Source organism: Microcaecilia unicolor, chromosome 3, assembly GCF_901765095.1.
Source record: "Microcaecilia unicolor chromosome 3, aMicUni1.1, whole genome shotgun sequence".
Classification (NCBI taxonomy): Eukaryota; Metazoa; Chordata; class Amphibia; order Gymnophiona; family Siphonopidae; genus Microcaecilia; species Microcaecilia unicolor.
The window spans coordinates 153,073,124-153,095,112 of NC_044033.1; the positions used below are offsets into that span (position 1 = coordinate 153,073,124).

Here is a 21,989-nt window from a genome sequence, read left to right on the forward strand (position 1 = left end):
GCCGCACGTGTCTGACACTGCGCTGCTACCTGGTTTCCCGCCGGGTGTTGATGGCCCGGGGCTGGCTGATTCCCCCGAGCGTTGGAAGGACGCAAAACACAGACAGGTAAATTCCCCGTCGGAGAGTGGCACGCTTCCCTCCCCCCCCCCCCCCCCCCCCCCCCCCCCCCCCCCCGTAGTCGGACGGTGTGGATTCTGAGAGGTCTGGCAGGGTCTCTTGGTCTGAAGAGCCAGAGGAAAGTGCCGGTTTGCCACTTGATCTGGATGATCCCAGTGCGGTGAGGATTTTCCACCGCAATGAGCTGCCAGTGCTCATTTCGTACGCCTTGCAGGACCTCTTGATTGATGATCCTGCCAAGGGCGAGGCCTCCTCTGGTAATCCGAGGATGGCGAGTTCTAAGAAGCCTGCTCGAGCCTTTCCTGTGCATGACTCCATCCAAGAGCTTATTTCAGCTCAATGGTCTGAACCCGAAGGGCCTTTGAAAGTGGTCAGGGCTATGGGTCAGCTTTACCCTCTTAAGTGAGGAGCACTTGGCCCCTTTGGGGATGCCTAAAGTGGACGCCTTGGTCACGGTGGTGACCAAGAGGACAACCCTCCCCATAGAGGGAGGGGTTGCTCTGAAAGATATACAGGACCGGCGGCTTGAATCCGCGTTGAAACGGTCATTTGAAACCTCGGGCCTCGCCTTAAGGGCGTGTCTATGCAGTTCCTATGTTGCCCGGGCCTGCCTTTCTTGGCTACAACAGGCAGTGGAGCAGCCTGCGGATGGTGCAGAGTCCCTCGCTGAGGTTGCACCGCGGATGGAGTCGGCCCTGTCATTTTTGGCTGACGCCCTCTATGATGTGGTCAGAGCTTCGGCTAAACAGATGTCTGTGGCGGTTGCAGCCCGCCACCTTCTATGCCTACGTCATTGGGCGGCTAACATGGCCTCTAAGCACAGGCTGGTGAAGCTTCCCTTTCGGGGCCACCTGTTATTTGGAGAGGAGCTGGAGAAGATTGTGAAAGACCTGGGGGACCCTAAACCCCAGCGCTTACCCAAGGATAGACCGAGGCCTTCTTCCAAGGGTTCTGTGTGGCCCTCCTCTTCCAGACATCGCTTTCGTGAAGCTCACAGGTATCGCCCGGGGCGTTCTGCTGGGGTTTCTCAACGTGCCCGTTTTCAGCAGAGGAACTCCTTTCACTCAAACAAGCGTTCCGCAGTGGCCTGTTCAAGGCCTGGAGTTCAGGAGCGGCCCCCTCAATGATGGGGCGCCGGTCTATTCCTCGATTCCTGCAGTAGGAGGACATCTTTCCCTCTTTCTCGAGGAATGGACCAAGATTACCTCCGATCAGTGGGTCCTGGACCTAATCAGAGAAGGTTACCGATTGGAATTCAGCGCCCCGGTGAGAGTCGTGTTTGTAGAGTCCCGATGCGGTACTGCCGTCAAACGGGCAGTGGTAGAGGAGACCTTATAAGTCTTGTTACACCTTGGAGTGGTGATCCTTGTGCCTCCCGCCGAACGCGGCTGCAGTCACTACTCCATTTACTTTGTGGTGCCTCGAAAAGGCGGGTCTTTCTGACCGATCCTCGACTTAAGGTCAGTCAATGAGGCTCTTAAGAGTGCGACATTTTCGCATGGAAACCCTGCACTCCATGATTGCGGCGGTACAGCCAGGAGAATTTCTCACGTGTCTGGACCTCAAAGAAGCTTACCTGCACATTCCTATTTGGTCCCCGCATCAACGGTTTCTCCGGTTTGCGGTGTTGGGAAAACATTTCCAGTTTCGGGCCTTACCTTTTGGCCTTGCCACAGCTCCCCGCACCTTTTCCAAGGTTTTGGTGGTAGTAGCTGCTTTTCTCAGGCGACAGGGTATCCAAGTTCACCCGTACCTCGACGACTGACTCATCAGAGCGTATTCGGCAGACGGAAGTTGTCTGGCCACAGCCAGAGTGGTCTAAGTACTGCAATCTCTAGGCTGGGTCGTCAGTATACCCAAAAGTCACCTGACCCCCCTCTCAGTCTCTCGAATGTTTGGGGGTCCGGTTCGACACGGCCTCAGGGTTTGTCTTTCTACCCAACCAAAGGCAGTGCAAGCTTCAGAATCAGGTTCGTCTGCTCCTGCGGATGCCTTGCCCGCGAGTTTGGGACTTTGTCCAGCTGCTGGGGTCGATGATGGCCACTTTGGAGGTAGTGCCATGGGCAAGAGCACACTTGAGACCTCTGCAGATTGCCCTGCTTCAATGATGGTCTCCAATGTCCCAGGATTATCAATGCAGACTCACATGGCTCCCTGCGGCCCTGCTCAGTATGGAGTGGTGGCTCTCCGACAGCATGCTGCGGCAAGGCATGCCGCTGGTGCTTCCCTCTTGGTGCCTGGTGATAACTGATGCCAGCCTGGTCGGCTGGGGAGCACATTGCAAGGGAAGCTGTGCGCAGGGCCTGTGGACACCCACGGAATCGGGGTGGTCCATCAATCGCTTGGAATTGAGAGCGATATTCCAGGCGCTTCTGGCCTTTCACAAGACTCTGGAGGGGCTGGCTGTCAGAGTTCTGTCAGACAATTCGACAGCTGTGGCCTACATAAATCGACAGGGCGGCACTCAGTGCAGAGCACTGGCCTTGGAGACCGTTCAGATTTGCCACTGCGCCGAGCTACATCTGCAGCTTTTGTCAGCTGCTCACATAGCAGGTCAGAGCAACGTGCAAGCCGATTTTCTAAGCAGGCATCAAATCGACCCAGCGGAGTGGGAGCTGGCAGACGAAGTGTTTCTTCAGATCTGTGCCAAATGGGGAACGCCCATAGCGGATCTAATGGCATCAAGCGCAAATGCCAGAGTCCTGTGCTTTCAGCAGACGGAGAGATCCTTGCTCGGCGGGGTTGGATGCCTTGGCTCAACCCTGGCCTCCGGGCCTCCTGTATGTGTTCCCTTCTTGGACCTTGATAGGGTGAGTCCTCCTGCGAATTCAGCTACATCACGGAGTGGTGACTCTCATTGCCCCGGATTGGCCCAGGTGGCCGTGGTACGCGGACCTCCGGCGGATACTGCTGAAGCCCCCTCTTCCTTTGCCTCTGGTACTGAACCTGTTGAGGCAGGGCCCGGTGACCATGGAGGATCCCTGCCGCTTTGGTCTTACGGCATGGCTTTTGAGAGGGCGCAATTGAGACAAAGGCTATTCTAACAGTCATCTCCACTCTCTTGCAGGCCCGCAAGCGGTCCACTTCCGTTGCTTATGCTCGGATCTGGCGCCAGTTTGAGGTGTGGTGTGTTTCAAAGGTGATCACACCCACGAGGGCTACAGTCTCGCCAATACTGGAGTTTTTGCAGGATGGTTTACAAAAAGGCTTGGCCTACAATTCCCTGCGAGTGCAAGTGGCAGCATTGGCATGCTTTCAAGGGAAGGTCTCTGGTCTTCCCCTGGCCGCTCATCCGGACATTGCCCGATTTCTAAGAGGGTCGCTCCGGCTCCGCCCGCCAGTGCGGCTGCCGGGTCCGGCTTGGAACCTGGGGCTGGTGTTGAAGGCTTTCCAGTGTTCGCCCTTCGAGCCGCTGAGGCGAGCTTCAGAAAAGGATGTGACTCTAAAGACAGTCTTTTTGGTGACCATAACCTCAGCGAGACGTGTGTCTGAGCTCCAGGCTCTGTCCTGTCGAGACCCCTTTCTGCAATTCTCAGAGTCCGGAGTTACGGTGCGTACTGTGCCTTCTTTCCTGCCTAAGGTGGTTTCAGCGTTTCACCTAAACCAGCCCATTTATCTGCCCTCTTTTACTAAGGAGGAGTTTCCAGAGTCTGTTGGGCAGTTACATCTTCTGGATGTTCGCAGGGCTCTCTTGCAGTATCTACAAATGTCAAATGACTTCAGGACCTCTGATCACCTTTTTGTCTTGTTGTCAGGTCCTCGAAGAGGGTCTCCGGCGTCTAAGGCCACTATAGCCCGATGGCTCAAGGAGGTCATTTTTTCTGCGTATCTGCTGTCAGGGTGGTCTCCGCCTGACGCATTTAAAGCGCATTCCACGAGAGCGATTTCCTCTTCGTGGGCCAAAACAGGAGCACTCTCTCTTCAGGAGATCTGTAGTGCAGATACTTGGGCTTCTAAGCTCTCCTTCGTCCGGCATTACAGGCTGGATGTTGCAGCAAAGCGGGACGCGCAGTTTGGAGCGCAAGTGCTTGCTCAGGGAGTGACATTCCCGCCCTAACTATGGAGTGCTTTTGTACATCCCATCAGTTAATGGATTCATCTGCTGCTGATGACAAGGAAGGGAAAATTAGGTTCTTACCTTGGTAATTTTCTTTCCTTTAGTCACAGCAGATGAATCCATGATCCCTCCCTGTCTGTTTATTTGTTCAGTTGTTTCCTGCAGACGTGTTCCCTCATTGGGAGAAGTCGGAAAACAGTCTTCAGGATTTCTGTTCTGTTACAGGAGGTTGAGATCGTCCCTCCTTTGTGTGATTATTGCTCCGGCTCTGGGGCATTCGTTCGCTATGAGGAAAGTTCAAGTTATTCTACTTTGAGGATACACTCTGCTTTGGAAGTTTTGAATACTGAAGACAGATGGAGCTAGCTGTCCTTAGAACACTATGGTGTTTCAGTGTTCTCTATCCCCACATGCTGGTAGGCGGACATAACCCATCAGTTAATGGATTCATCTGCTGTGACCTAAAGAAAAGTACCAAGGTAAGAACCTCATTTTCCCTTAAAACAGTCACAAGGGAAAGACTGCTCCAAATGCTCAGCTGCCAGAGGCAGGCAAAATACTGCAGTCAAAGGGTTAACCAGGCTCTGAACACACAGCTGCTAGAGGCAGGAACACTGCAGACAAGGGTTAATGTAAACACAGGGAAGAACAAACAACCCCCACCTGAGTCTGCCACAAGGACAAGAAGCATGACAAAATACAAACACAGCACAAAGGGTAACTCCAAGGGAAACAAAACAAACAACCTGGAACAGAATGATACACGCGCTTACCACAAAGCACCACAGTCAGAGGAAATCACAGGTGAGGGAAGTGGGGTAGTCTGACACACGCTGAAAGCAGCACGCAGCAAGCACACTGAGACAGAGCAACAGAGAGCTACAGCAAGGAAGGAGAAAAACTCCACAACACACAGAGCAAAAGCTCAAACAGCGCAAGGTAAGGCTTCAGCAAAAAACAAAGGGCAACGCCAAAGCAAGGGTTGTAGGGAAGGGTAAGCTTAAGTAGGTCAGACTGACATCAGCTCAGCCCAGATGGGCCAGTCAGGAACGGTTCCAGGCATTCCCTTGTCTGATTAGCAGAGTTAAAGAGAATTATAACAGTGCTTAGATGGCAACTCTAGTTGGGAAGTAAGTCCAGTGCTGGTGGTCATTTATGGCATGTGTCCTAAAAATAGCAAGGACAGATTGAGAACAAGTGTGCATATTTTATATCACATTCATGCCATATGCTGTGTGTATGTCAGAGAGGGAGGGAAAGACACCTTAAGGTTTAACAGTGAGTAAAATGAACATTGTTCTGATTGATTGATTGATTGATTGATTGATGTATCTGTAATATGTTTGATTTTTCCCTTGTGTATTTTGTTTGTTGTTTATTTTATGGATGTTTTTATTGTAATCCGCCCAGGATAAGGGCGGACTAGGAAAATAATAAATCTTATCTCTCTGTTGGATTGTTGGTTTAATCAAGTATTGACAATGAATGTGACTATGCCACAACCAAAATTATAAAACCCCTCTTCCAAGATTCGTATCAAGTATAACTACCTATATATGGTTGGCATTGTGGCAGATTGCGGACTGCCGTATTTGTGAAGCCAGTATGTGATCATGGACGAGTGTAACCTGCACAGAGTGGCAGGTGTAGTTGTGTCCGCCTGGTGGATCTTAACGGCCTTAAAGTTTGATTTGTTATGGTAATGTAAAGGAAGGTGTTCTACAATATGATAACTGAAATTCCTCTTTAGTAATTTGATATGAAATGCTATGACCGACTAAAGAAATTTGGCATGAATTCCTGCTACTTTTTTTTTTCTTAATGGATTGGTGTAATATGAATTTTTTTTAATGACAATTACTTTCAGTACCAATGGAGTCTGCATAACATATGTCATGCATCCACAGTCCAAGGATGTGTGGATCTGAAAAAAGTTCCACCTTTTCAGAATCCTCATATCCCTGCCTTGAAATGTCCTGAAAATTTGGTATGGATAATTCACAAAATACAAAAGCTATTTAGCAGACACAACCAGCCAACAATCTTGTAAGTCTTTTCTTTCTGCAAGTAGGCTTTAAAAAAAAAAGTCACCATAGATGGAGTGTATTAAAGAGAAAAAAAATGTCTCTATTTAGCATATGTAGCATTGAGTTTGCTACTACTCCTATAACTTTTTTATTTTTAATGATTGGTCAAAATGTTAACCAATATAAAATATGTTGAGGGAAAATCCTGGGCACCTAAACGTCTGTGGCTGGCCCAGGGTTGAAGAAGCTATGGTCAACCTGAACCAGCTTGCACAGAAGAGCAGGGGAAAGCCAGAAACAGCAAAAAAAGGGTGAAAGCTGAATTCTAAAAAATTTCTTGTCTGCACGTATGGCTTCAAAAAACTAATTATTCCATTCCTGTTGAAAGGAAGTAGCCTGGGTCAGTGCTTCTCAGTCTAATCCTCAGGATATACACAGCCAGTCAGATTTTCAGGATACCCATAATAAATATACATGAGAGAAATTTACATGCACCACTGCCATTGTATGCAAATTTATTTCTTGCACGTTCATTGTGGATATCCTGAGAGCCTCACTGGCTGGGTGTGTCTTGAGGACTGGATTGAGAACACTTGGTCTAGATTGTTGGTGATAAAGGGCATGGCCAAGAATGTTCATCTGACATTTGTGGTATTGAAGATTGTAGATTAAATCAATTGTATACTAATTCTCAAGCTGTTTCTTTTTCAGACACTCTTGCATGAAATGATCCATGCTTTGCTGTTTGTCACAAATAATGATAAAGACCATGACTCTCATGGATCAGAGTTTTGCAAACATATGCATCGCATCAATGGCATGGCTGGATCCAATATTACAGTAGGTATCTTAATTTCCTGGATACAAGTACTGTATGTTTTAATAAAATATGCTCTAGGGAGAAAAAAAAAACTACAGCCTTGAAAGAAAGGCATTGCACAGGAAGAGCCACCTTTTACTAAATAACCCTACTGGAAAAAACCCACGTTGATGCACGGGGAATGTTTTACTGGATGGTAGGAGGGTTATAGTAGCAAGCAGGATGATTACAGGCAGTGCTAGAAGCAAGGCTTGAGGCTTTAAAAAGACCTAATCTTTCTTCCTTAGCGTCCGTCTGCACCATTCTGAGTAAGTGGGTTGTATTCTCTGCCTTCCAGCAGACAGAGGTAGAGAAACAGATTTATTCCAGTGACTTCATAGGTATATAGATTTGCGCTCCCCCCTGGATTTCTCCAGTATGTTTTCTACCTCCAGCAGATGGTAGGTTGTTTAGGCTGGTGCAGCAGACTTAGCTCCCATAGACCTATCCCAGTGGAATGTGGAGCTTGGTTCTGTAGCCATCAGTTATCACCCATGGGTGATTGTGGAGGCACTAGGCTTGAATCACATAGGGCCTTTGACTGAATAGGGGAGGTTGTGGGTCATGGATCCTTATTCCCCTTACCCCTTTTTGGGGCTCCCCCCCCCATGTGCCCTGCAGTGCTAGCCAGCCTTAGAAAAAAAACATTTGGCCGGCTACCTAGCAATCGTTTATTCCCCCCCCCCCCCCCCCCCCCAGGCCCAGCTGGCCTTCAAATGGGGCTCAGAAGGGCAGGAGGCACATAACCAGGGACCCGTGAAATCAACAATAAAGGGGTGCTGGGCCCCTCTCTGCATGGCTAGGGGGCAGGCTGACTGTATTCAGCTATTAGTGGGCTCTTATTGCCTCAGATCAATGGGTACTAGAAGGGGGTCTACCTGGGCTACACCGTGGGTTGCCCATTCAGTTTCAGACAGCTCTAGGTGTTCCCTTGTGGATCAGTAGCCTAGCGCCAGACTGTTGCTGCTATGCTGCAGTATTTGGGTGCAGTGGAATATATGTCTTTCTCAGATGAGGGCCTAGACCACTACTTTATCTAGTTCATAGTGCCACTAAAGGATATTCCATGTGAATTAGGGGTGCATTGAGGCCCATGCTTGATCTGATAGATCCGTGGCTGCCTAAAGCTTCTGCAAATCTGCATGGGGATGCTGTGCTCTGTCATAGCCTTGGTTCACTTGGTTGAATTCTTGATGTCACTAAGTCTTGCAGAGGGCTATCCGTGCATTCCTATTAGGGTTGCTCCCAAGCACCACCTCCATTTTTGTATCCCGTTCTGAGCCTTGCTATTTGACCTTACTGAGGCCTTCCCCTGCACCTTTTCAAAAGTGTTGGTGGTGGTAATGATGCAGCTCTGCAGCCAGGGAATCCGGTTGCATCCGTTTCTGGTCAACTGGCTCATCAGGGAGAATTTGGAGGCGGATTCAACGGTGTTTGCAGCTCTGGTGACTTAGCTGTTAGAGTGCCTGGACTGGATTGTGAAGAAGGGCATGAGCCATTGGTCTCTTCCCAGAGCCTGGAAGACCTAGGTGGTAGGTCTATCATGTTATAGGGGCAATGCCTTTTATGAAAGAACATATGTGCAGGCTGGAGAAGTGGAAGCATGCTGTCTGTCACAGGGAGATCTCCAGAGGCAGGGACTACTTCAGCTCCTCTGCTCCATAGCGGCGACCTATGGAGGTGGTGCCTGGGAACACATGAGACTGATCCTGTTGTCCTACTCTCGCATTGGGCATAGAGGCGCCAGGAATTTGAGGGGCGGTTGCTCCTTTCTTCTGGAATCCAATGGAATTTAACTAGGTGGGGCAGCCCCACTCATCTCCTGGAGGGGAGAGTCTCTGGAGGCCCTCCCAAATGGGTGGTGGTTACTATGAATTTTTTTTTCTTTGGTTAGCGACACCATTCTGCAGTCACGTCCACAGAAAGAGCTTGGCTTGGGATTCTGGGTGTGGTCTGTGCTTCCTTTGAAGTCCTTAAAAAAAACTATTTTGTGATTAGCAGCCATATGAGGGTTCCTGTGATATGGTATATGCAGGGTATCAAGTGCCACTCGGTGATGTTTTGCTCACTTGATTATCATTGCAGCTACAATGGTTGATGAGGCATGGGTGTGTTACAAAGGGGCCTTCTGCTGCTTGGGTAGATGCATGCAGGATTGTTCCAGGGAGCACCACAGCTTATGCCGGTGATGCCACTGGCAGAATTTTACCTCCACCTGTTGGTAGGAAGGGATAACACCCATTTGTGCAGAATGATGTCGCTGGTTAAAGAAAAGAAAATTTCTCTTTAAATATGAGGTGGTTACTTCATTTCTGTGTGTGTGTTCAGATATGTTTGTTAAAATTGAATATACAGCTTAACTTGGAAAGACCAAAGTTCTTCCCTTTGGATTGATTCATATTTGCAAACAACTGGGTGATTTGAGCTGACTCAGAGGAGGAATCCAGTAAAGTTACGGCAAAGGTGATCCTCCTGCTGGAAAGCCAGAGATGTTAGGGAGTTATGCCAAGAATCAACTTATGCCTGCTCAGAATCCGGTACATCTCTAGGTCCATTCAATACCAAACAGGGGGCCTGCCCTCCTCGAATTGTAGTGTCTAAAGTGGGAGTTCTTGGTGCCAAAATACATATAGAGGAGGCATAACAGGCTTTAATTTATTTATTTTATTTATTTATGCATTCTTGTCTCTCAGTATTATCCAGAAACAAGTTTCAGTTCAAAGTGGCTTACAATTTACATTTTGGTGGAGTTACAATAGTGTTGTGCAATGTAGAAAGGACATCTATAGTTCGTGTGGTTATTCATAGAGTTTTTGAAGAGATAGGTAGTGGTAGCTTTTGTGTTCAATTTGTAGAGTTTTGGTTCAATTCATACAGTTTTTGAAGAGGTATGTTTGAAAGGAAGGCGATGAAATCTTTGTGATTAGCTGTAGAATTTTTTGAAGAGGTAGGTTTTCATTTCTTTTCTGAATTGGAGATTTGTGATGTTTCTTATGTTTTTTTGTATCGAGTTCCACCATTTGGAACCCAGGTAGCTAAATTCTGCTATGTAGATGATGTTTTTGCAGTTGGGTAGATGTAGGAGTAGGTAGTTTCTGTTTTCTGAGCTGGCATTTCTTGAGGGTAGGTCAGTCATGTTAAGCATATATTCGGGTGCCATTCTGAATAGTATCTTGAAGATTAGGGTACTTGCTTTGAAAAATATTATAGCCTTGACTTGGTAGCCAGTGTAGTGTTTCAAGCAGTGGGGTTGCTCTTTCATATTTTGATTTCTTGAAAATCAGTCTTCCTGCCGTGTTTTGGACTGTTTGCAGCGATTTTAATGTGTTTTCCTCGCACCCTACGTATGCTGCATTGTAGTAGTCTAGTTGCGATAGTTTCGTTGATTGAACCAGTATCCAGAAAGATTGTCTAGGAAAATAGTCTCTTATTCTTCTCAGTTTCCATAGTGTTCTGAAGCAATATCTCATTGGGCTCCTTGGTACCAGGACTTTGAGGTGCACTTGCCCTAATGGCAGTGCATTGGGATCTTCTCAGCAGCCTACTCAGTGGGACCTCCATGGATCCTCCCAAGTGGATAGTAGTAACCATGGATACAAACCTTCAAGGGATGGGGGAGCCCATTGCCTTGGTCAGGTGGCATGGGGCAGTGGTCCCACTCAGAGGTGACATAGCCCATCAGTTGCTCGGAGACCAGAACCATCTGACTGACTCTATGCCATTTCCACTCTCTCTGGTAGAAAGGAAAATGGTTTGGGCCTATGTCAACAAGCAAGAAAGAATCCAGTGTACAGCAGTGGCCCTGGAAGTTGGGTGTATCTGCAGTGGACCAAGTCTCACCTCTTGACTATTTCAGCAATGCACACTGCTGGCAACAAGAATGTGCAGGTGGACGTCCTCAGCTGGAATACCTTGGGTCCAAAAGAGTGGAAGCTTAGCCCCTCTGCATTCCAGCTTCTGGTGGATCACTGAGGCCTCCTGATTTTCAGTCTCATGGGAATACAGCAGAATGCCAAGTGCACCCATTTCTTCAGTTATATAATGGAATTCAACTGTGGCCTCAGCAAGATCTCACTTTTTGTTTTCCCCTTAGCCTCTGATAGGTGTGATTCTCTGAAAGATCGCCAGTTATCCCTTCCTGGCACTTTGATCTTCCCAGACAGGCCATGCTGAGCCCTCTGTTGTCCTTCCTGAAGGGTCAGGCCCTTGAAAGGAGGTGTTTGAGGAAGGACTACTTTTTCTCCATTACTTCCAATTCTGCTTAAGACTCAATATCGGTCTACCTTCCTGACGTATGTTAAGATCTGATGGATATTCAAGCATTGGTGAGCATAGCATACAAGTACAAGTCCCAGAAATTTTGAACTTCTTGCAGAGAGGGCTGGAACAAAATGTGGCTCTTAGGTCCTTCAAGGTGCAGTTGGTGATTGTCTTATACTTCAGAGGTAGTAATCAAGGTCATCCTTGGCAGCACAACCTGAAATTGTGTACTTTTGAGGGGGATGAAGCAGATTAGGCCTTCACTCCATCTTGTTCTTAATTTGGTCTTGAATGTCATAGTAGGTCCTTCTTTTGAATACTGGGAAAGTGCCTCACTGAAGGACCTGACCTTGAAGACAGTGTTTCTGGTTGCTGTCTGTTCAGTCAGGAGAGTCTCTGAATTGCAGGTCTTGTCTTGCAGAGACCCTTTTCTTTTTGGAGGACATGGTATCTCTGCATATGGTGCCCTCCTTACCAAAGGTGGCTTTCCCATTTCTTTTTAACAAATTTGTGGTACTTCCTGCCTTTTTGGAATGGGATTGGTTGGATCCCTTGCAGAGGCTTTACAAGCTAAATGTCTGCAGAGCATTGCTTTGATATTTTGGAGGTGACAAATCTGTTCCAATAGATAGACAAGCTCTCTTTGCCCAGTTTCAGGGACTGCATGGGAGCAGGTGGCCTTTAAGGCATCAATAGTATGGTGGATAAAGGCCACTATTCAGGTGGCTTATCAGGTGGTCTCCAGTGGTGCCTGAAGATATCTATAAGAGTGCGACTGGAGATAGGAAGCAGACTCTGCACCCCCCCCCCCCCGGCAACCATGTACCAGTTTTCAAGCACAGCATAGCACCCTGGTAAATTCTCCTCTCCTGAGAGTCAAAAATTCTCCGATTCTTCTCTGGTGGCATGCTGATTTGGGATGTGGATGCCTTAGAATTAATTTGCTTCTGCCTCAGAGACCATGGCGTGATGTGACTGGTTGTGGCCTGGGGTTTTATGGATCTTATACTTGAGCTTAAGATGTCTTCAGGTAGGAGCGATGGAGAAGGGTGTCTGCTAGATGTTGAGTTGAAGATTTTGAGGATTTGGTACACTGGGAGGGCTGTCATCTCCTTAGCTGGGGGCATTGCAGAAATCTTACCCATCCCTGCCCGTCCATGCAAGAATTTAATTTGTCCCCACAGGAAGTTAACTTGTCCCCACCCAGTCCTGCAAGAATTTAGTGGTACATAAAAAAAAAAATTCCAGTAGTCTCTCTCGGTCTGAGCCGCAGCACTGCAGGCAAGGAAGGAATGGAAGTTGGAACTTCACACTCTGGTGTGCACATGCAAGACTTGTCTCTGATTCACTGGCACTGTGTGCTGAGAGGTCGCCACATGCATGTGCCAGAGGTCAGGTGACATCTGATGCTGATGCCTGTGTCAGAGTTGAGGTCTGTGCATCAGCCTGGGAGTAGAGAGGATTAATAGTAACAAAGTAAGTGACAGCAGATAAAGACCTGAATGGTCTGTCCAGTCTGCCCAATAGTCACACTCATTCTTAATTCATGATTAAATCAACAATGAGCATGATATTATGTACTTAATTATGGTCTTTCTTTGGTGTTTCTGGGACATAGACCATAGAAGTCCGCCCAGCCCTCTCCTTATGTTCCAACTGCCGGAGTTGCCATCGAAGCCCACTCCAGTCTATTCGTCTTCTCATTTGCGGGACACAGACCATAAAAGTCTGTCCAGCACTGTCCTTATGCTCCAGCCTCTGAAGTTGCTAAGCCCTTTCCTGCCCATCCTAAACCAGATTGCTATATATGAGAGACAGACCATACAAGTTTGCCCGGTATCGGCCCCAGTTCATCGCAGCTGAAGTCGCCATCTAAGCGTCACGCAACACAGCCACACACAGTCAGCCATGTAAGTTTAGGGTTTTTTATAATTTCCATTTTCTAATTAGAGATCCTCTGTGTTCATCCCACACCTTTTTGAATTCTGTCACCATTTGTGTCTACCACCTCCTTAATGGAAGACATTCCGCATCTGTGCTCTTAAAGCAAAGAAGATGAGGAGGAGACAGCACTCTAACTTGGTACTCGGTGAGATGCTGGTGCAGGTGCAGCTTACACTTCCACAGGAACTGCTTCTGTCCCCACCGGAACCCTGCAGAAACTGCTTCCGTCCCCACAGATTCCACGGGCTTCCCGTGAACTCCGTTCCCATGCAGATCTCTATTATGAAACTCTGTTGTCTGGGAAAGGACAATATGTACATCTGCCCTGTAGTCATCATTCCATTTTTCTTGTTTCCTTCTCTGAAATGTGAGGAGGTGAGCTGTGACTGAATAAGAACAGAATATGAACAAACTGAGGAAAGGAAGGGTTGTCCTGAGTGCAGGAATACCAAACACATGCACAGGGAAAGTGAAAGGCTTTCTTGAGCAAGCAGAGAACTCTGACACACAGGATTCATCAGATTACATATCCATACAGTGTGTCTGCCTCTTTATCTACAGAGAATAGTATATGAGGGGGAAAAAACAAACAGAAACCAAAACCTGTCAATATCGTATCTGTAAAACAAGAAAAAATTAAAAAAGCATATGCATAAATAAATTTATTTAAAATTAGCAATACAAACAAATGTCTCTGGCTCTCCACATTGAGCACCAAACACTGTGCACTGCCCATAAATGACCAGAGGCACATTCTGTCAAAATCATTTGGAAAAATGAATAAGCATCATAGTTAAAATTGTATATTGGTGTTCTTATGATCAAATGATAAAATGAAGTCTCTGTTGTTATTTGAACTGATGATTGAAAGATTTTTTTTTTTTGTCTAATTTCCTGTCATAAGAATTACTGTAGGGTCTGAAGATGCATACCAGGGGCGTAGCCACACAACAGATTTTGGGTGGGCCTAGGCAAGAAGTGGGTGGGCACCAAGTGTTCTCTCCCCACCTCCACCAAAAATGTATCTCAGCTGGCAGGAAAATGCTGCTTTCCACCTTGGCAGTCTGAAGTAGGCATGTGCTGAAAACTGAGCCATGCACAGGTGCCAGTATCATGGAAGAGTAGCGTTTTCGTTACCATTAGGGGGAAGTCTTCAGCTGGCAGAGCTTGAGATCCCCACCAGCTACCGTTACACGTGTGCTACTGTTGGGTGGGCCTGAGCTCTAAATGGGTGGGTCCAGGCCCACCTGTGGCTACGCCACTGCAAATCAGTCCAGCTCTCTAAATAGATACAAATGAGGAGATGAACCAAGAAATTTAGAAGAGAAAATTAGTTGTGGCCCCTCTCAGAACTTTGTGGGGGGGGGGGGGGGGGGGGTTCTTTTCAAGAAATGCCATCCATTTTTCTAGAATAGCTGCCATCAGTGATAGTTAAGCAGTATTTTCAGTGTGATTACAGAACATGGATATAATCTTCCAGACTGACACCACTGAATATTACACAAGACATAATTGGCTGCCATGCCCATTTTTATCTAGGTGGGAAAGGGTTTCTTTAAATTGAAGGACTGGCTTCATGGCTTGACCATAGGCATCGCAGGTTGGTAGGTTTGTCTTAAGACTTCTGACAGGAAATGTTTTCTGATTCTTGAAATGATTGTACTGATTGTTTTCACAGATCTATCACAGTTTTCATGACGAAGTGGATGAATATCGCAAACATTGGTGGCGGTGCAATGGCCCATGTCAGAATAGAAAGCCTTACTTTGGCTATGTCAAGCGTGCAATGAACAGACCACCTTCTGTCATAGATCCCTGGTGGGCTGATCATCAGAAGACCTGTGGTGGAACTTTTCTAAAAATTAAAGAACCAGAAAACTATTCCACAAAAAAGAGAGAAAAAAATAAGCTAGTTCATCCTCAAAGTTCAAAGCCATCAGAGAACAAAGGTATCCAAGTTAAAAAAAAACTTTAATTTGTCTCCTCCTCCTCTCGCTCTCCCCCCCCCCCCCCCCCTCAGTTTGTGTAATTTAATAATCAGTCATCCAGTATCACTAAAATTTGTGCTACATCTTTTCATGTGTCCTCTTGGAGCCTTACACTCAGAATAGATTGCATGTATTTCTTATAGGCAATAGTCCAGTTAGCTGTATTGAAATTTCACGTGGTCAGAGTACACTCCAGTGTAACGGAGGATTTTTAATGCTGCCTCGCCATTGGTTAATGCTCGTGGTAATCGACTGACTGCTTTTCTTGCCTTGTTCCTATAGGGAAAAAACATAGGGCTCCTTTTACTAAGCCGTGGTAGTGATTCCCAGCACAGCAAATGCAACAAATCCTATTCAATCCCTCTGTACTTTGTTGCATTTGCCACGTTGGAATCACTTCTGCAGCTTTGTAAAAGGAGCCCATATTTTGTTAAATAATGTATTACACAAAAATTCACATGAGATTGGAGGAATCTTCTAATGGTTAGCAGTGGGTGAAAATCAGGGAAGCCTGGTTCAAATCCCACTGTGGCTGCTTGTGGTGTTGGGCAAGTCACCTAACCATCCATTGCATCAGGTGCATATTTAGATTGTAAATCCTCCATAGAGGTGCACATAGGTACTAAGATGGTGAAGGGACTGTATCAATATGGTGGGGATGGAAAAGAATTGACCAGGGATGGGGTGGTAATGAAGACCAGATTATTACCCTGTATACACCTCTTCTTGGAATTCTGCCACCAGCACATTATCTTAACTTTGTTTTTCAGTTGCAGGATGAAAAGTTAAGCATAGAATGAAACTGAGATTTGGCTCTGTAGATGGTTTATTATTTTTACATAGTTTTAAATGAGGAACTTTGAGAACGTTATGGACTTTGATATGTAAGAAAACAAAGTAATGCCTATTTTATGTTAAATTTACAAGATCTTTTAAATGAGGGTTAGGTACTGAGATGAGAAGGAAAACTTTGAGGAAGGTGAGAGGACAGTAGCAATGGGATAGGGTGGGGATGGGGACAAGATTATGATCCCATGCACACCTCTGCTCCAGAGGCAGGAAAAAAAAACCTGCTGTACCTGAATGTAACTTGCCTTGAGTTACAACTGAAAAGGGTATGAACTAAATCCAAGCACAAATGGACCTTCAAGAATGGAACCATGAAAAGTTCTTTAATCCAATTGACCTGACACGGGCTGTGTTTTGGCGCACACTGCGCCTGCCTCAGGGGTCAACTAAAACTCTCAACAATGACAAAAAAGGCATCCAAATAGATTTTTCAAAACGGAGCGTGATAGTCGGCTGCAAAACAAAGTGAACGCATCCATACATTGTAAAGTCTTCCAATGAGACCACAAAAAAGAATAGTCTGGCTTCTTCTTGTCAGGGTACTTCTTTGATGCAATCAATAATACTGATACTTTCGTGCTCACTATAATTGATAATAATAAAAGTATTCTCTGCACGTAAATCGTGTTTACACAGTCTTATTTCTCTTTTAATTATTTAATCTTTTAGACTTCAGATTTCACCGGTGTGTTTATTACATATCGTAAACTACACCTCACCGCTGTGTTTAAATATAAACTGCGGGAATCCTCATTAGTCTTAAATGTTCTTAATTTTTTACTTCTTTTTTTATTTATATGTTTGATAACCCTTAAACATAGCACTTATCTTGTTTTCCGGTTTTTTTCTACTGGTTACTAAGACGCTCTACAGTGCGCTTCTGTTTCGTCAATCCTTCATCTGGAGCGATCACTTTAGTGTGCCAGTTCTTATGTTCTACAATAAAACATTATATTATTACTTCTTCTGCTGTGTTAACTTTATCTTATCTTTATAAATACTCAGGTACTCACAGTTAGGTCTTCAAGCTGCTTAGTTTTTCGGTCTTTTTTACATATGTGTATTACTCACAATGGCGCTGGTCACATGGTTATATAGCGTCAGACGCCTTGCTGACCTCTACTTCCTGAATGAAAGTTAACACAGCAGAAGAAGTAATAATATAATGTTTTATTGTAGAACATAAGAACTGGCACACTAAAGTGATCGCTCCAGATGAAGGATTGACGAAACAGAAGCGCACTGTAGAGCGTCTTAGTAACCAGTAGAAAAAAACCGGAAAACAAGATAAGTGCTATGTTTAAGGGTTATCAAACATATAAATAAAAAAAGAAGTAAAAAATTAAGAACATTTAAGACTAATGAGGATTCCCGCAGTTTATATTTAAACACAGCGGTGAGGTGTAGTTTACGATATGTAATAAACACACCGGTGAAATCTGAAGTCTAAAAGATTAAATAATTAAAAGAGAAATAAGACTGTGTAAACACGATTTACGTGCAGAGAATACTTTTATTATTATCAATTACAGGGTACTTCTTTACAAAATTGAGTTATTTGATTTCACAGTGGCTATTTTTTCACAAGATTTTCCAGAAAAATCCTCCAGTGGCCTTAAGTGCATCTGATGCAACAAGACCATATCTATTATGGATATCCATAACTGGTATCAGGGGCCTGGCCATGATCCCGTTCGTGGTAAATAATGTTCATAGGTGTCCAAGAGAGGCTTTTGTGGTTGAAAAGTAGTGCAAGTGTATTTTTTGGCATTGAAAAGTCCAGTCCATTGACTTAGGCATTGGTTTCCATGGGTTCCAGTGTTGAGGATGTATTGGCATCAAAAGTATACATGTCCCTTGACCTGAGTATCAGTAGAGACCATTGGGACCAGTAGTCATTCAAGTTCTGCCAAAAGAAAAGGATGGATTTGTCCTTAACTTCGATTTTGAGGGCTTGTGATGCAAAACACCAAATGGCGGCAGGATGCATCAACATTGAGCACTGAGGCACCAAAGTGGCAGGTGTTCTCAAAGAGCCCCCAACATGAAGACCATTCATCTTCCTTAGCCTGGATTTGAAGATGGCCAGAGTAGGAGCTTGACGTACTGGTTCAGGAAGTCTATTCCAGGCATATGCTGCAGCAAGGTAAAATGAACAGAGTCTGGATTTGGCAGTGGAAGAGAAGGATACAGATAAGAGATTTACCCAATGCAAAATACAAAAAACAGGAGAGGTCCTCTACGACGAGAGAGCACACAAGGTGAGAGTAGAAGCTGACCAAAGACGATTTTTTTACTATTACTGTTGTTGCTAGAAGCTCGCCTGTTAGCTCTGACTACACAAACGATTCGAGTGAGGTCCAAAACATCTGAAAAAAGTAGGTTTGCTGTCCTGCATATTGCTTTGGATCACATTGTATGACCCCTGAAGTAGACGCGTGCATCAAAACACGGCCCATGTCGGGTCTTTTTTAAGCATTATAATAAAGACCGTTGGATTCATATTTCCAGTGGTGACTCGTCTTTGGTCAGCCTCTACTCTCACCTTGTGAGATTTACCCATGAACAGAGTTCCCAGGGAGTGTAGGGAGAGATAAGAGTGGAGAGACACTGAGGAGCTGCAGAGTGAATGTACTTGTAAGTCAATAAGAGGCGTTTGAACTGTATGCTGAAACAGAGAGTCAATGAAGTGACTTGAAAGGGCTAATACGAGCATAGCGACATTGGCAGAATATAAGTTGTGCAGCAGAATTTTGAACAAATTGAAGGGGAGAGAGTTGGCTTAGTGGGAGACTTTTGTGAGAAGCAAGTTGCAATAGTCTAAGCAAGAGGTGATAAGGGTTTTGGTAGTGTGCTCAGAAAGTAAGTGACAAATTTTGGTGATGATAATAGAGAAAGAAACAACAGGTTTTAGCAGTCTGTTGGATATGTGCAGAGAAAAAGGAAGAGGAGTCAAAGTTGACCCCAAGATTACAGGAGGATGAAAGTGTTATCTACAGAGAGAGTCTACTAAGAATGCTAGCTTCTCCTACATCCCAGTGACTTGATTTTGTGCATTTTTCTCTTGGATCTTTTTTATTTTTTTTGGGGGGGGGGGGGGGGGGTGTCGAAAATGTACCAAAAAGATACACACAGAGCACAAAAACATCTAGCAAGTGGCCATTTTCCAAAAAAAAGAAAAAAAATTACATTTTGCTGTTTTGAAAATTGGACTTAGACACCGTATCAAAAATGCCCCTCCATGTCTGAGCAACAGCTGGATACCTCTGTAGCCCTCAGAAGGGAATCACCAACCACCACTACCCTTCACTTCCTCGTGGTCGCTGATCTGTAACTTTGGGGGTTTTGAGCTTTAGTTCCTCCTTTTCCTGAGATGCTCATATCTCCACTTTCAGAGCTGTGTACCAGTTCTTCAAATCTTACTGTTGCTTCTTGTGACCTAAGGCAAGTCACGTAACACTATTTCAGGTGAATATAAATCACCATGAAATACTATTGAAAAGGAGTAAGCTACATCTGAAAAATAAGTATATAAAGAGCCTATGGAGTAGGAGAGGATCAGAAAGGAAGGTGAGGTGGGAGAAATTAGAAGAATGAGAAGAGGAAATGTGCTAGAAAAAATAATTGGTAAATCTCTCTTTTTTTAGTGTAAGATTACTGACTTTGACACATCCCGTACCAGCTCTGGAAGTTCTGATTTATATGTCTTTTAGTTACCTCAAATGGGGTCACCTCGACTTGGAAAACCTATTAATTTGTGTCTATATGGTAAGGGGCATTTCTTGTTGTGCAACTTGAAATGTTTAATGCTGTAATATTAGCTTCTGTCTTTTTTTTTTTTGTAGGTAAGACGTCTGGAATTGATAGAGGAAGAAGCATAGTTCCTTTCAGTGGGAAAGGATATCTGCTTGGAAAATCAAGTGATTCTTCATTATCAGAAAGAATACCTTCATTAACTGAAACGACAGGATATGGGTCTGGAAGCTCACTGAAGATTCCTTTGTCTCCCAACACAAATCTTCCAGTTTCTTATGTTACAAGCACAGATTCTAACAAGTTGTCGTCAACAAAAAAAAGGCTGCCTAAAGCATCAGTTGGTAACACAAAATTTTTCAAAAATGTTAACGGATCTCCTGTAAAAATATTTCCAATTTTTAATAAGAGAGAAAGATCAAACCCTAACAGTGAACAGTTTCAGCAGGCTATTTTGACATCTGATGTGATGCAGGTACGTGTTCCGTATGAAGTGACGCCCAGAGAAAAGGCTACATCTGAACTAGGGGAACCTACAAGCATCAAGGACACCAGTAAGCAAAGCAAATACCCTAGAATGGATGACAAGTCAGCTTCTGCAAATTTGTTTGTAAAGGCTTCAGATGATGCTGGTAACAGATACAGAACCTCTGTGTTGAGAAATTATTTGGGAAACACTGATGAACAAGTAGCTTCACCCAGTTCTTCCAACAGCCAGGATACGAGTGTCACCTGTCCTGTTTGCAGGACTGATGTGTTAGAGTCTAAAATTAATGAGCATTTAGATTCCTGCTTAGTAGTTTGTTAACTTTGTACCTGTAGCAAAATTCTAAATTTTTTGTAATCTTTGAAATTAGCGTAGTGGCTTAGTGGTAATACTGTGTATTACTATGCAGAGAATCTGATTCAAAAGTTTATTTCCCAGGCTCTTTAGGACTCCCTCTGCCTAAGAGCTATGAACATTTTCCCTTCCACATTCTCTGTCAGCATGCAACAGTGAAGTTTAGTAACTGGATTTTAAGGCCTCTAATTATAGGGTTCTAGGAGGAGCCCTAGTTTATGGACCATGACTGAGGACACTTGCTGCAGTGAATGGGCTAGGTGAGTTGTGAGGGGATATAAAATGGGGGAAAGAATTCTGAATATTTGGCCTGTGCTGCTGAATTCCAGTCACACATCTGATTGAGTTGGAAAAACAAATGAGTGGGACAAAAGTGCTGCATCAATACACCCCCACCCCCTAAAATTATAATCAAACAAAAACGTTCACCCTTGTTTTACTATTAATGAAGTTTTTCACAAAATCAGAGGTGCTTAGGAATATATTCAGAAGACCATAGGACGACTCACCCAAAATTAAACAGTGCTCCAGGCTGAGTACTTATACCAACCCTAATGACAACGATGTTCTATCTTACCAAGCTGTAAAATTAGTAACGTTCCATGAGTCAAGTGATGCATAAGGGGCCTTGGTAGACTGAAGCATAAGTATGGTCAATGAGCATGGTATATTTGGAAATTATTCCCATGGTCCATTGTTTGGGCAGTGGCACTGAATTGCAGAAAATATTTTATTCATGATTACTATGTTACTTGACTTTATATGCTATATATTTGGAACCGTATGTGATTTTTATTTAATGCATTTAAGACATGTAAAGTCTTTAAAGATTAATCTTCTTGGCTGTAGAAAAAGGGAGACATGCCTAACACAATACAGGGCATAATATAGAAGCCTCCTCTGCTGTTTAAATGCATTGTGGCGCTAAAAGCAATGCATTTAAATATCCTAAGCAGAGGAGGCTTCTATATTATGCCCCTTATTGCTAATACTAGCCGTTAAGCCCGTAAAAACGGGTGAGTATTGCAGCCCTCCTCTCTCCCCTGGCCTCACCCCCATATCCAGCAACCCTCCTCTTTCCCTTGGCCTCCCCCCTCCTCCAGCAACCCTCCTCTCTGCCCTGCTCTCACCCCATGTCCAGCACCCATGCCCTCTCCCCATGTCCAGCTACCCTCCTCGCTGCCGCTCCCTCCCCCTTCCGTGCCGGGCCCCCTGCACTGACCTGACAGCGCCTCTCACCTCCGTGTGAAAGTGCTGCAGGCAGCAGCAGATCGCTCTGCTGCTGCCTGCAGT

The 21,989-nt window shown here is 45.1% G+C and overlaps 1 protein-coding gene across 1 annotated transcript in view; it reads left to right on the forward strand.

Moving 5' to 3' along the window:
- Positions 1 to 21,752, forward strand: part of SPRTN (SprT-like N-terminal domain) — a 42,722-nt gene extending 20,970 nt beyond the window's left edge. The window contains exons 3-5 of the mRNA XM_030196493.1: positions 6,914 to 7,042; positions 14,944 to 15,214; positions 19,948 to 21,752. Coding sequence (XP_030052353.1) covers positions 6,914 to 7,042; positions 14,944 to 15,214; positions 19,948 to 20,663 — 1,116 coding nt within the window. The 3' untranslated portion in view covers positions 20,664 to 21,752. The remainder of the gene's footprint in view (positions 1 to 6,913; positions 7,043 to 14,943; positions 15,215 to 19,947) is intronic.
- The last annotated feature ends 237 nt before the right edge of the window (positions 21,753 to 21,989 follow it).